Here is a 12,500-nt window from a genome sequence, read left to right as displayed (position 1 = left end):
TAGGGTCATAAAACAATTAAAAATGTAATAAAACAGTCACGATCACAATGAGCCTAACTAAATAATCCAATTCCACACAGCGGTTGTTTTCAACCAGTGGTCCTTGAGGGGGTTCGACCAGCTAAATGATGGAGAGTTGGTAACCAAATGGACCCTTGCAGAACTTTAACTTTTAGAGCGTTTAAAATGAAACCAAAAGGTTATCTACACAATTAGAGAATGTAGAAGAATTGTAATTCTGATCAACATTTGCCTGGTATCTCTCCTCTAATGGTACCAACATCAATACAGCATGGAATGGTGAACAAAATCTTATCCAACAACAAAATATTCAAAATCTTGGGTTTGAGTAAATCTCATCAAATGGTGGTCCGTGGCTCAAATGCCAAATAAATAATGGAACTCAATATGAAAAAGGTTGAAAACCACTGCTATACATGATTTATGAATACAAAAAGGACCCTATCATCACAAAATATCAATAATTGGCCAGCACACAGCTGCATCTCGCTGTACTGTATCCCTCTAAGCCAAATCTTTACGTACCAGCTTAAATCCACCCAAAAAAAACGCTGATTCTCTCATGATCCCCTGGAAGCCTACAGTACAGATTTGCTTACATAAACAAAATAATATTCCTTCTCAGGATACTCTTAAATCTGGGAGGAACAAATGCTACAGATTTGCCTCTAGTAGAACAGCTGTGAATATACGTCACCTAGAAGATTAATATGTTTTTGAGGCATTGAAGGACAACAATGCACTTCTTCAATATTAGTAACATGCCTCATAAAATGAGAACATTTAAGGTGAGCTTTCATGCCTGGTGAGATTCAGAATAACCCCAAATGCCTTGGCCCGCATAGTCATAGACATTTTGCTTCAAAAACGTATATTGAATACTCAAACCCATGGACACTATTTCGCACTCCTTCACTATCGAAAAATGCAATAACTTCCTAACCTTCTTCCACGACAAAATCAACACTATTCACAGCCAGCTGGCCACCTCTCCCCCCGGACCTGAACCCGAGCCCTCCATACCCACTGCACACTCCTTCTCCTCATTTGTGGACATCACACCCTCTGAGCTTTCAACCATCATTACAGGCATGAAGTCCTCAACCTGCTCCCTGGACCCCCTCCCCACCTACCTCCTCAAGGACTGCCTCCCCACTCTCTCCCCACTCATCACAAAAACAATACACTCTTCCCTTTCCTCTGGATTTGTACCCACCCACCTAAAACTTTCCTCTATTGCACCCATCCTAAAAAAAAACTGGTCTCGACCCCGACTTCCCCAATAACTACCGGCCCATCTCAAACCTCCCATTTCTGTCTGGAGCGAGTAGTCGTCAGCCAAATCACTGCATACCTGGAAACCACCTCTATGAACAATTTCAATCCGGTTTTTGCACTAAACACAGCACCGAAACCGCCCTCCTCAGAGTCACAAACGGCCTCCTGTTATCTGCTGATACCGGTTCACTTAACATCCTCATCCTCCTTGACCTCAGTGCTGCCTTTGACACCATTCATCACTCCATACTCCTCTCACGCCTCAAATCCACCCTTGGAATCACTGACACTGCCCTCTCCTGGTTCCAATCATACCTCACTGACAGACACCATTTTATTTCTATTAACAACTGCCAATCACTCACATCCCCTGTCACCCACAGCGTCCCCCAAGGCTCAGTACTTGGTCCCCCCCTGTTCATTCTCTACATGCTCCCCCTTGGTCAGATACTCCGCAGTCACGGCCTCCGCTTTCACTGTTATGCCGATGACACACAACTGTATCTCCCCTCCAAAACCATCACCACCACCACCTCACCTCCTGCCTGACTGACATTAAAACATGGATGCAAACAAACTTTTTAAAACTCAACTGCAATAAGTCTGAAATCCTCATCATTGGCCCCGACCTACTCACCCGCTCCTCTCATGACTTCTCCCTCACCATTGATGGCTCCACTGCCGCTGAGACACTCATTCATGCCTTCATCACATCCAGACTCGACTACTGCAATAGCCTCCTGTACGGAGTCACCACCAAGGTTCTCAAAAAACTACAGTATGTTCAAAACTCTGCCGCCCGCCTGCTCACCAGAACCTGATCCAGGGACCACATCACACCTGTCCTCCGTGAACTGCACTGGCTCCCAGTCAAATTCAGAATCGACTTCAAAATGCTCACCACCACATACAAAGCCCTCTTCAACCAGGCCCCCCTCTACCTCTCTGAACTCATCCAACGCCATGCCCCCACCCGCTCCCTCAGGTCAAGCACTCAGTGCCAACCTACTGGAACCCCACAAGTCCAACAAGAGAACCTGGGGTGACAGGGCCTTCGCAGTGGCCGGCCCCTCATTGTGGAACTCACTCCCAGCCCACATCAGAGCACAGCAGAACCTTTGACATGTTCAAAAGCACACTCAAAACCCACCTTTCCCTACTTAACCTAGCCTCGCGTTGCAATACTAATATACCACTGCGCTGGGCTACGAATCCGCCTCGGGGCATATGCATATGCAATAGGGGCACACACACACACACACACACACACACACACACACACACACACACACACACACACACACACACACACACACACACACACACACACACACACACACACACACACACACACACACACACACACACACACACACACACACACACACACACACACACACACACACACACACACACACACACACACACACACACACACACACACACTTCTTGTTTGTCCACTTTGATTTTGATTTCTAGTTTTTAACCTTTTAACTAGTTTTTCTAATACAAATGTTTTACTTCTGTTCTGTAAAGCGACTTTGGGTACCTAGAAACGCGCTATATAAATCATATATATTATTATTATTATTATAGCTTAGTTTTCATTTAGTTTCCAATTAGTTTTTGTCAGTGAAAAAAAGTTGTCGACGGACATTTTTCGTCTTAGTATTAGTCGACGAAAACAACAATGATTAATTTCAGGCACCGTAATACAGCAGATTGAGCTGTGATCCGTGAGCTTGTAACTATTTTGGGTGCAGAACACCGGCGTACAACGCAGTACCCCCACTGAGTCACCGACAACAACAACATTAAAACCTGGACCTGCTGATCATTCAAAAGTTCTGCACTTTCTAGCACGAGACCAGCAGTGCAGAGTGAACAGAAACACATTTTTACATCCATGAATTGTTAAACGATCCAGCTTTCACACGCTTCATAAGTTTCACTTTAGCAGTTCAGTCAGATAACTCACAAATTGATTGAACACATTATTATGGAATGAGAATATAAGTGAGCATATCATATTTTATCTTGGCGTTCGGCTCTGCTACATTTTTCACCCTGCTTGGCACAACTACCATTAACCATTTTGAGCAGGGTGATAGATATTGAGTTTGTTTATGAGGGGACAAACTTACATGCTGTACATACCGGTACATAAAGTACATAATACATAGTTATATAGACTTAAATAAACATGGAATAAATATCTTGATAAATGTCCCTCACTTGCCAGTTCATTTGTATTACACCCTTCAGCTGGCCAACTTGTCTGCATGCTTACCAGACCCAATGGAAACCCAATGGTAGCAGCTTGCTGATCCATTAACACGGCTAACGATGGTAACTTTCCATTTCACAGTTAACAGACTTGACAGACTGACAATAAAAGTGGTTCTGACTCGGAGGGGAATTGCCAGCATTGCCATTAAATCTTAACAAACGTCACTCAGTCTCCAGGTCTAGGACGCATGCAGGCGAGAAATACAACACGGCTCCAAAAGTAGAAACCATCTTCCATTCTGAGAAAATGTTTATATATTTTATAGATTATATATACTTTTTGGACTGCATTAACCCATTTAGGATGGGAACAAATCTGGGGGGGGGGGGGGGGGGTGGCTGTGGGAGGAGGGTACCTGGAGCTACATATTTTCAGATGTGGGGTCGGCGGCCAAATATAGATAATTCTGGGGGTCATTGACATGAAAAAGGGTTGAGCACCACTGACATAGAAACATGATCCTCATGAAATCATGACATTTGTAGAATCAGTTCTCAGGTCTAAATGGGTTAAGATCCAATTAGACCCCTTTTCGCCGGTCTCGTTTGGCCTGGATGTTCAACTACCCTTGTGCGTCGTTGTACGAGGAGGCCGGCAGGGTGTTACCTACCCTCGTGCGTCGTTGTATGAGGAGGCCGGCAGGGTGTGTTACCTACCCTCGTGTGTCGTGGTGCGAGGAGGCCGGCAGGGTGTTACCTACCCTCGTGTGTCGTGGTGCGAGGAGGCCGGCAGGGTGTGTTACCTACCCTCGTGTGTCGTTGTATGAGGAGGCCGGCAGGGTGTGTTACCTACCCTCGTGTGTCGTGGTGCGAGGAGGCCGGCAGGGTGTGTTACCTACCCTCGTGTGTCGTGGTGCGAGGAGGCCGGCAGGGTGTGTTACCTACCCTCGTGTGTCGTGGTGCGAGGAGGCCGGCAGGGTGTGTTACCTACCCTCGTGTGTCGTGGTGCGAGGAGGCCGGCAGGGTGTGTTACCTACCCTCGTGCGTCGTGGTGCGAGGAGGCCGGCAGGGTGTGTTACCTACCCTCGTGCGTCGTTGTAGGAGGAGGACGGCAGGGAGTGTTACCTACCCTCGTGCGTCGTTGTAGGAGGTCGGCAGGGTGTGTTACCTACCCTCGTGCGTCGTTGTAGGAGGAGGACGGCAGGGTGTTACCTACCCTTGTGCGTCGTTGTAGGAGGACGGCAGGGTGTGTTACCTACCCTCGTGCGTCGTTGTAGGAGGAGGACGGCAGGGTGTGTTACCTACCCTCGTGCGTCGTTGTAGGAGGAGGACGGCAGGGTGTGTTACCTACCCTCGTGCGTCGTTGTAGGAGGAGGACGGCAGAGTGTGTTACCTACCCTCGTGCGTCGTTGTGCGAGGAGGCCGGCAGCGTGTGTGTCATGCGGACGGTGCGCGGCGTGGAGGGAGGGGACGTCTCGCACGTGATGGTGGTCTTGTCCTCGTGGCCGTCCTCGTCCACCGCGGCTATCTGAGGGCAGTGGTGGAAAAAATACCTCAAATTGTTTTACTGAAGTAAAAGTATCAATATGGCAATGTAGAAATACTCCGCCATCAGTGTATGAAAGTGTGAGTGAATGGGTGAATGTCTATGTAAAGCGCTATATCAATGCACCATTTACTACACAAGAAATATAGCTTCACTCCTGAAAAATGAAACACGCGACATGTCTTTTTTAAACTTTTGTCCAAATAAACATCTGGAAAATCACTGCTATAGGTTACAAAGAACCTGAAAATGTACCTTTCTCCTGTGTTTCCGCAGATCACTGGGCTGTTGGGCAGAGGAGGAGAGGAAGACAACAACAAACAAACATCATCATCATCAGTAGGTGTGGGTTAAGGCTAAACCAACGAGACATTAACGATGCATTGGCAATAAATTAAAGGTGCTCCGTCATTCACACATCACATAACATTAGGCACCCATGAGCTGCTCTCCAATGCCAGAGGACCAATCTGAGATCAATAGTGTGGGAGAGAGACTGATTGGCATGTCATTTTGATGGATCAATGAAATCAAACACTTTTCCCTTTTAAAGCCCTTGGGTATGAAGACATTCACACACTGCCTAGAGTACATTGTGTGGGAGTATCTTTTATTTTTAGCATGCTTTCTTTAAAAAAAAAAAAAACTCTCCATAGGGGTATCTTGAGTGACAGGTGGATTCAAGAGGAAAGACAGTCAAAGAGAGAGAGAGAGAGAGAGAGAGAGAGAGAGAGAGAGAGAGAGAGAGAGAGAGAGAGAGAGAGAGAGAGAGAGAGAGAGAGAGAGAGAGATTTGATTTTTAAAAGCTCTGTATTAAAACCACAGCTTTCCAAATCAGCTCATCTCGTTACAGAAAGGCAAAAGACAAAATTGTTCCACCCTCAATCAGTGAGAGAGAGAGAGAGAGAGAGAGAGAGAGAGAGAGAGAGAGAGAGAGAGAGAGACAGAGACAGAGACAGAGACAGACAGACAGTGAAATGTGCTATGAACCTCTCTCCCCTTTTGTCACGTCAAAATAATGCTCACTACTTGAGACGGTGCATAACGTTCAAACTCACACCAGTGTACATATTGTACTGCTTTAGACACTTGTGCCAAGCTAGCAAAAACATGTTCTTGAGGATATTTAAAATGCAAGGCTTTTTAAAGGGTAGAAATGCTGGATTCTAGCATTTCTTAAGCTAGAAGATCCGCCTTTGTTAAAGTGCTTACTGGTGAATAAGAAGAGGGAAAGAAATCCCTGCAAATGAACAAATGTGCATGCACACGCACACGCACACACACACACACACACACACACACACACACACACACACACACAATCGTAATGCTTGTACCCAAACTGTACTTTGTGATTCAAGCTTTAATAAGGGCAGTAAACCCCCTGCTTGATACAGTGCATCGAACTCTATCCATCCTAAGCACTATGCAGTATAGTATGCACTAATGTCTAACTAGAACTACAGTTGGGTGCCACCGATATTGTCCTTTATCATTTGACCCATTTAGGCCTGACCTCAAAATTTTGAATAAAAAATCCTCCAGTTTTCTGAAATAAATATTTTCACGATTTTTCAAAAATAGCAGACCTACAAGCTCATAGCGCGCCACTCGGTGGCGCGCTATGAGCTTGTAGATCTGCTATTTTTCAATAGCTAAATTATAACATAATGTTTAAAACACCAAAAGGGGTTCCCGCCCAAAATGGGTTAACTGTCCTTTTGCGCAGATCACGCAAACCTCAGCAAAAAGAAAAGGACAATATCGATGGCCTCCAACTGTATACTAGTTTTGAAACATCAGTCGTCATGGGCCATGTATAAGGCCACACCTATTGAGGTTTATTCTCCTTTATTAGGTCATAAAATAAGACTTGAATGAACTAAGAGATGAAACACTGTCTAACTGTACAGCAGAGAGGGTGATTTTGTTGAATCATGGAGCAAATTTACTCTCCAAGGCTATGGACGTGTATGTGCGCTTGTCTCTCTCTCTGTGTGTGTGTGTGTGTGTGTGTGTGTGTGTGTGTGTGTGTGTGTGTGTGTGTGTGTGTGTGTGTGTGTGTGTGCGCGTGTGTGTGTGTGCATTGGCAGAGTGCTAGGGGTGAGATGGAGGTTGGATGCTAGGGGGAGCGCATACATGTACGTTGGTCTTACGCACTAACAATCCGGCGTGGCCGGTAAAGAACGACCTGTGGCTCCCGACACGTGTTGCCGGTTAAGACACATGCGTGGCCGGTAAAGACTGACCCGTGGCTCCCGACACGTGTTGCCGGTTAAGACACATGCGTGGCCGGTTGAAACCCACCCGTGGCTTCCCTGTGAGGCTATTAGGGTAAGGTTTGGGGTAGGGTGTCGGGTGAGTAATGCCCGTCGGACTGTTAGTACACGTTGGACCAAACACATGCACCCGTGACGGACGGTACCAGTGTCATGACGCCCATGCGCTCCATGTCCATGCGGGGGTCCATCTTGGGGGTGGAGTGGCCGCTGGGCGGCGAGGAGGAGGCCAGGGAGGAGGCGGTGGCTGAGGCAGTGATGGAGGCTCCGTGGTGGTGCATGCGGGCCAGGTTCAGGCCCTCCAGGCTGACGCTGGCCACGCGGTTCTCGATCTCCTCCGCCCGGAGCTCCGTCGACTCCTTCTCCTCCTGGATCAGCCTGCATGCAGGGCCGGGATAGAGGAAGAGGAGGAGGGAGAGGAGGAGGAGGAGTGGAAACTCAGCTGTTTTACTTGAGTAAAAGTATCAATACTGCACTGTAGAAATACTCCGTTACAAGTAAAAGTCCGGCATTCAAAATGTACTTGAGCTAAATTACAAAAGCATTGGCATCAAAATGTACTTAAAGTACCAAAAGTAAAATAACTCACTGTGCAGAATGTCTCATTTCAAGTTTTCATATGTATACATTTTTTTTGAAAGTAGCAGATCTACAAGCTTACAGGCATACATGTCCAAATTGTATATCCGCTGTATTTGAATTTAAAATTTTGCATATACTGTAGCGCTTTTATCCAAAGCGCTTTACATAGATTGTGCATTACATTCACCCCTTCCACACACATTCTTAAACCAACGGCGGAGGAAACCATGCAAGGCACCAACCTGCACATCGGGAGCAATTAGGGGTTCAGAGTCTTGCTCAAGGACACTTCGACACTAACTCTGGGGGATCTCGGGATCGAACCGGTTCCCATCCGGCCACTAAGACTTCACAACCCTTGTTATAAATGTTTATGATTATGCAAAACAACTGATCGTGTGCCATCTGATTAGCTGGTGCTGCATTGCTTACCAGCCTGCCATGTTTTTATCCTGCTCTAGTTTTTAACTTGAACCAGAAAACAAACTGAAAATGTATTTTGTTTTGCTGTCATGATCACATGTCACATGATGCGGGTTAATTTTTACAGCAGTGTATTATGCATTTTACACTAGTGTGTTATGCAGAGAGATGATCGGCCTTGATCAAATAACATGAAGCATACATGAGATAAACAGATTAACTATTAAAAACAGTCAGCTTAAAACGTTTACTAACGTGAATGTTTTTCCTGTGGCAATTTGCATGAAACAGAAATCCTCCGAGAGCTCATATAAGATGCTCTAATTCCAGAGCACAGTGAGGAGATGAAAGGTCTAAAACTCAGTTCATTAGCTACAGCCATAGCAAGGATCTGACTTGCTAATTAAATGAAAGCTTAATTCCCGGGGCTTGAGATCGCTATCTCCCGTTAGAGGTGAACTCTGTGATTGTAGTTACACGCACACTTTTCCTGAATGCAAATTGTGCCATGTTCCCTATCGATTGTGTTGCAAATGAGCAAAGAGGGCTGAACGACACATTAACCACACTTGAGAAAGTACTAATAAACCTCGTCTCTGGGTGCTGAATGCTAATCTATCAGCATGAGATAATTGGAATAACAACCGAGTCGCATATTTTAGAAAGGAACCTTTTTGACTGTGAAAGCATGCTCAGATGGTGAAACCATGCTCAGATGGTGGAAATAGTGATTGACTGTGAAACCATGCTCAGATGGTGGCAAATAGTGACTTTTTGACTGTGAAAACATGCTCAGATGGTGGAAATAGTGATTGCAGGTGCAATAAACATTACAAAGAGGCTATCCCCAACATGGCCTGATCCAACCAGAGGGGATGAGGCATTATACGATTTTGCATTATACGATTTTGCATTATGTACAGTATACTTTCTGCTGCATGAATGAGGATGAGAAAGCTATCTGTACATAATGTGTGTACTGTGTATTTGTATTGTATGTAATGTTTTGTCTGTGTATAGGCCCCACTCTAAAGTGAGAAGGGGCTATCCTCTCAATAAATTCTGACCCAAGTCTGTATGTATATTGTTTTCCAATCCTACATTTTCTGTATACGGTCATTTTGCACACCAATACGTATATTCACTGAATTCTCTACACGGTACACCTACAGTTGGAGGCCATCGATATTGTCCTTTTCTTTTTGCTGAGGTTTGCGTGATCTGCGCAAAACCCCTTTTGGTGTTTTAAACATTATGTTATAATTTAGCTATTGAAAAATAGCAGATCTACAAGCTCATAGCGCGCCACCGAGTGGCGCGCTACGAGCTTGTAGGTCTGCTATTTTTTTTTAAATCGTGAAAATATTTATTTCAGAAAACTGGAGGATTTAGAAGGATTTTTTTAAATTTTGAGGTCAGGCCTAAATGGGTCAAATGATAAGGGACAATATCGGTGGCACCCAACTGTAATCCACTTAATCACTTATTATTGCTCAGTATTGACTGATATTATACCTATAGTTTTGTAAGATACTGCTCATTGTATGATGAATACATCTCTAGTTTTGTAAGATACTGCTCATTGTATGATGAATACATCTCTTTGTAAGATACTGCTCATTGTATGATGAATACATCTCTTGAGTGTTACATCTTTTCCAAGTAATCTGTCCATAATATTTACATGCCTTAAAGCCATATTGATCTACAGTATTCTCCATTAACATTACATCCCAGAGGCAGCGATCTACATCCAGTGCCAACAGAATGCACGAAAAGGCAGCGAAGAAGACAGTGTGAACCCGTTCCGTGAACCGGAAGTACTAATATTGACCATTTCAGAATCAGAATTAGTGTGCGCCGTTGGAAGGACTTTTCCTTAATGCTATGGTACTTATAGCTCTGGTCCATAGCGTTAGAAGGACTTCTCCTTAACACTATGTTACCTTTAGCTGCACAGAGTTTTTTATTTTCGATAATGGAAGCCATTGTTGCCTAGCGACGGATGCTAAAAACAGCTAACACACGGTAAATATAATAGTATTCATTCTGGATTAATATACATTAAAGAAACCCGACATTTCCCGGGTTTGTCACAGGAGGGTTTTAAGCAATTTGTTTGGCATACATTGTGTTAAGACATGTCTAAAACATGTGTGGCACTTCCAGTCATTTCCAGTAACCCAGCGCGTGTTACCGTATCTCCTTGTTGATGGCGTCCAGCTGTTCCTGCAGCATCATGGCCAGCGTCTGTGCGTCCGAGTGGCCGCCGGGCGACAGCAGGTCCATGGAGCTGAACATGGTCTCGCGGTCGTCGTCGTCTATGTCCGACATCTCCGTGTCCGACATCTCGAAGGGATGGCCGCCGCTCAGGACGCCCCCCATCTGCTGCGAACGCCACTCATGCTCCCCGAGCGATTTGGCCTAGAGGGACGGAGACAGAGATGGAGGTTAAAGAAAGGGCCACTTCGTTCACCCCTTTTGCAACCAGATCTTATTTTAACCCATTTTGGGCGGGAACCCCTTTTGGTGTTTTAAACATTATGTTATAATTTAGCTATTGAAAAATAGCAGATCTACAAGCTCATATGAACTTGTAGGTCTGCTATTTTTGAAAAATCGTTAAAATGTGCCTCAAATCTTTCTGAAAATTGTCATTATTTAGAAGACATTTTTTTTAATGTTGAGGTCAGGTCTAAATGGGTAAAGATGGAATTCCGTGATTGTCTTCCCCCCTAAAACATGATCATCATTCTTTGTAATGTTTATACTAGGAGAAAGATGTTTTTTTGCCACACCCACCAGTTCATTAAGTATGCCTGGTTTGCCTGGTGGGTGGTGATGGGTGGTGATCCACCTGACGCCGCACCCACAGCTGTTGTTGTATGATAAATGGGGAGGGGATGATATTGTGATGTCACTATATCACTGTCATTTCGATTGGGCCTTTTGACTCAAAGGCTTTCAGCAACTGTGTGAACTGAGCAGTGCAACTATACGTACTGTACTGTATTTCTGGGTTTCAGTTTTTTTCCGCTAATTTTAGTTAACTATAATAACATCCTATCCTAACATCATATTGAGTGATGGAGAACAGGACAGACAGAGAGAGAGACGGAGACAAATGGACACAGAGACAAACGGGACTCGCCTTGGTCTCGTGCAGGCCGACGCGACCTCTCCTTGGCCGGCGGATGACCTTGGCTGACCTGTAGTGGTCCGACTGGGTCTCCGCCAAGGAGCCCAGGGAGAAGCGGAGCTCCGTGGACGTGTCCAGGTGCGACCTGCTCACAGAGAGGGAACACAGGGGTTGGGGGGGGGGGGGGGGGGGGGTTTGATAACAGACTTAAGTTAAGTAAGTACATTTTATTTATAGAGCTAAAATGCCAGAAATTGTTTTTTTGAAAATGTCTGAAAAAAGAAAGAAATGTAGGATATTTACTTGTGACACAAAAAATGGGTCCTCACAAATTTGTGTAGTAATACAATACAGTAATACAAGTACACACATGCACACACGGTCGCACACACACACACACACACACACACACACACACACACACACACACACACACACACACACACACACACACACACACACACACACACACACACACACACACACACACACACACACACACACACACACACACACACACACACACACACACACACACACACGTTGCCTGCCTACCGTGACATGGAGGGTTCCGTGAGGGAGCCTGCCCTCATTCTGAAGTTATCCAGCTCTGATCGGAGTTTGTCAATTTCCTCGGCCAGGTGAGTCTGGAGGAAATGAGAAAAAGGCCCTCAGACCATCTCACAGATGGAATCAACAACTTAAACCCCCATGGGTCTATACAAGGCACCCTTCTTTTTTTTAGCCTGGCATTGCCAGAGTAATATCACTGCGTAGATATTAGTCCAATGGGGCAAATTGACAACTAATTTACTGCCGACCCGAGATTTAGTCAAACTGCCGAATGTAGCCAAATGTCCCTCACTGCTGGCCATAGAAAAGGCGTCTTGTATTTTGAAAACGAAATTCACCCGGAGAAGAACCGGAAGTAAAAGTAAAACCCACACAAGCCACCCTCATTATTCTCCCATTAAAGAGTACTTTATTAAGCCAACTTCATGTA

At 45.1% G+C, this 12,500-nt stretch overlaps 1 protein-coding gene across 15 annotated transcripts in view; it reads right to left on the bottom strand.

The window, feature by feature from the left end:
* ppfia2 (PTPRF interacting protein alpha 2) overlaps nt 1–12,500 on the bottom strand; it is a 285,017-nt gene that overhangs the window by 34,709 nt on the left and 237,808 nt on the right. For all 15 annotated transcript variants that reach the window (XR_013789017.1, XM_079494692.1, XM_079494700.1 and 12 more), the window contains 6 exons: nt 12,053–12,144; nt 11,510–11,642; nt 10,556–10,782; nt 7,500–7,731; nt 5,330–5,359; nt 4,926–5,056 (listed from right to left, as the gene is read on the bottom strand). Coding sequence is in view for 14 of the 15 variants with exons in the window: in XM_079494692.1 (XP_079350818.1) it covers nt 4,926–5,056; nt 5,330–5,359; nt 7,500–7,731; nt 10,556–10,782; nt 11,510–11,642; nt 12,053–12,144 (845 nt within the window). In the remaining variant the exon portion in view is untranslated. The remainder of the gene's footprint in view (nt 1–4,925; nt 5,057–5,329; nt 5,360–7,499; nt 7,732–10,555; nt 10,783–11,509; nt 11,643–12,052; nt 12,145–12,500) is intronic.

Source organism: Electrona antarctica, assembly GCF_951216825.1.
Source record: "Electrona antarctica genome assembly, chromosome: 23".
NCBI lineage: Eukaryota > Metazoa > Chordata > Actinopteri > Myctophiformes > Myctophidae > Electrona > Electrona antarctica.
This window is presented reverse-complemented; position numbering and strand designations above follow the sequence as displayed.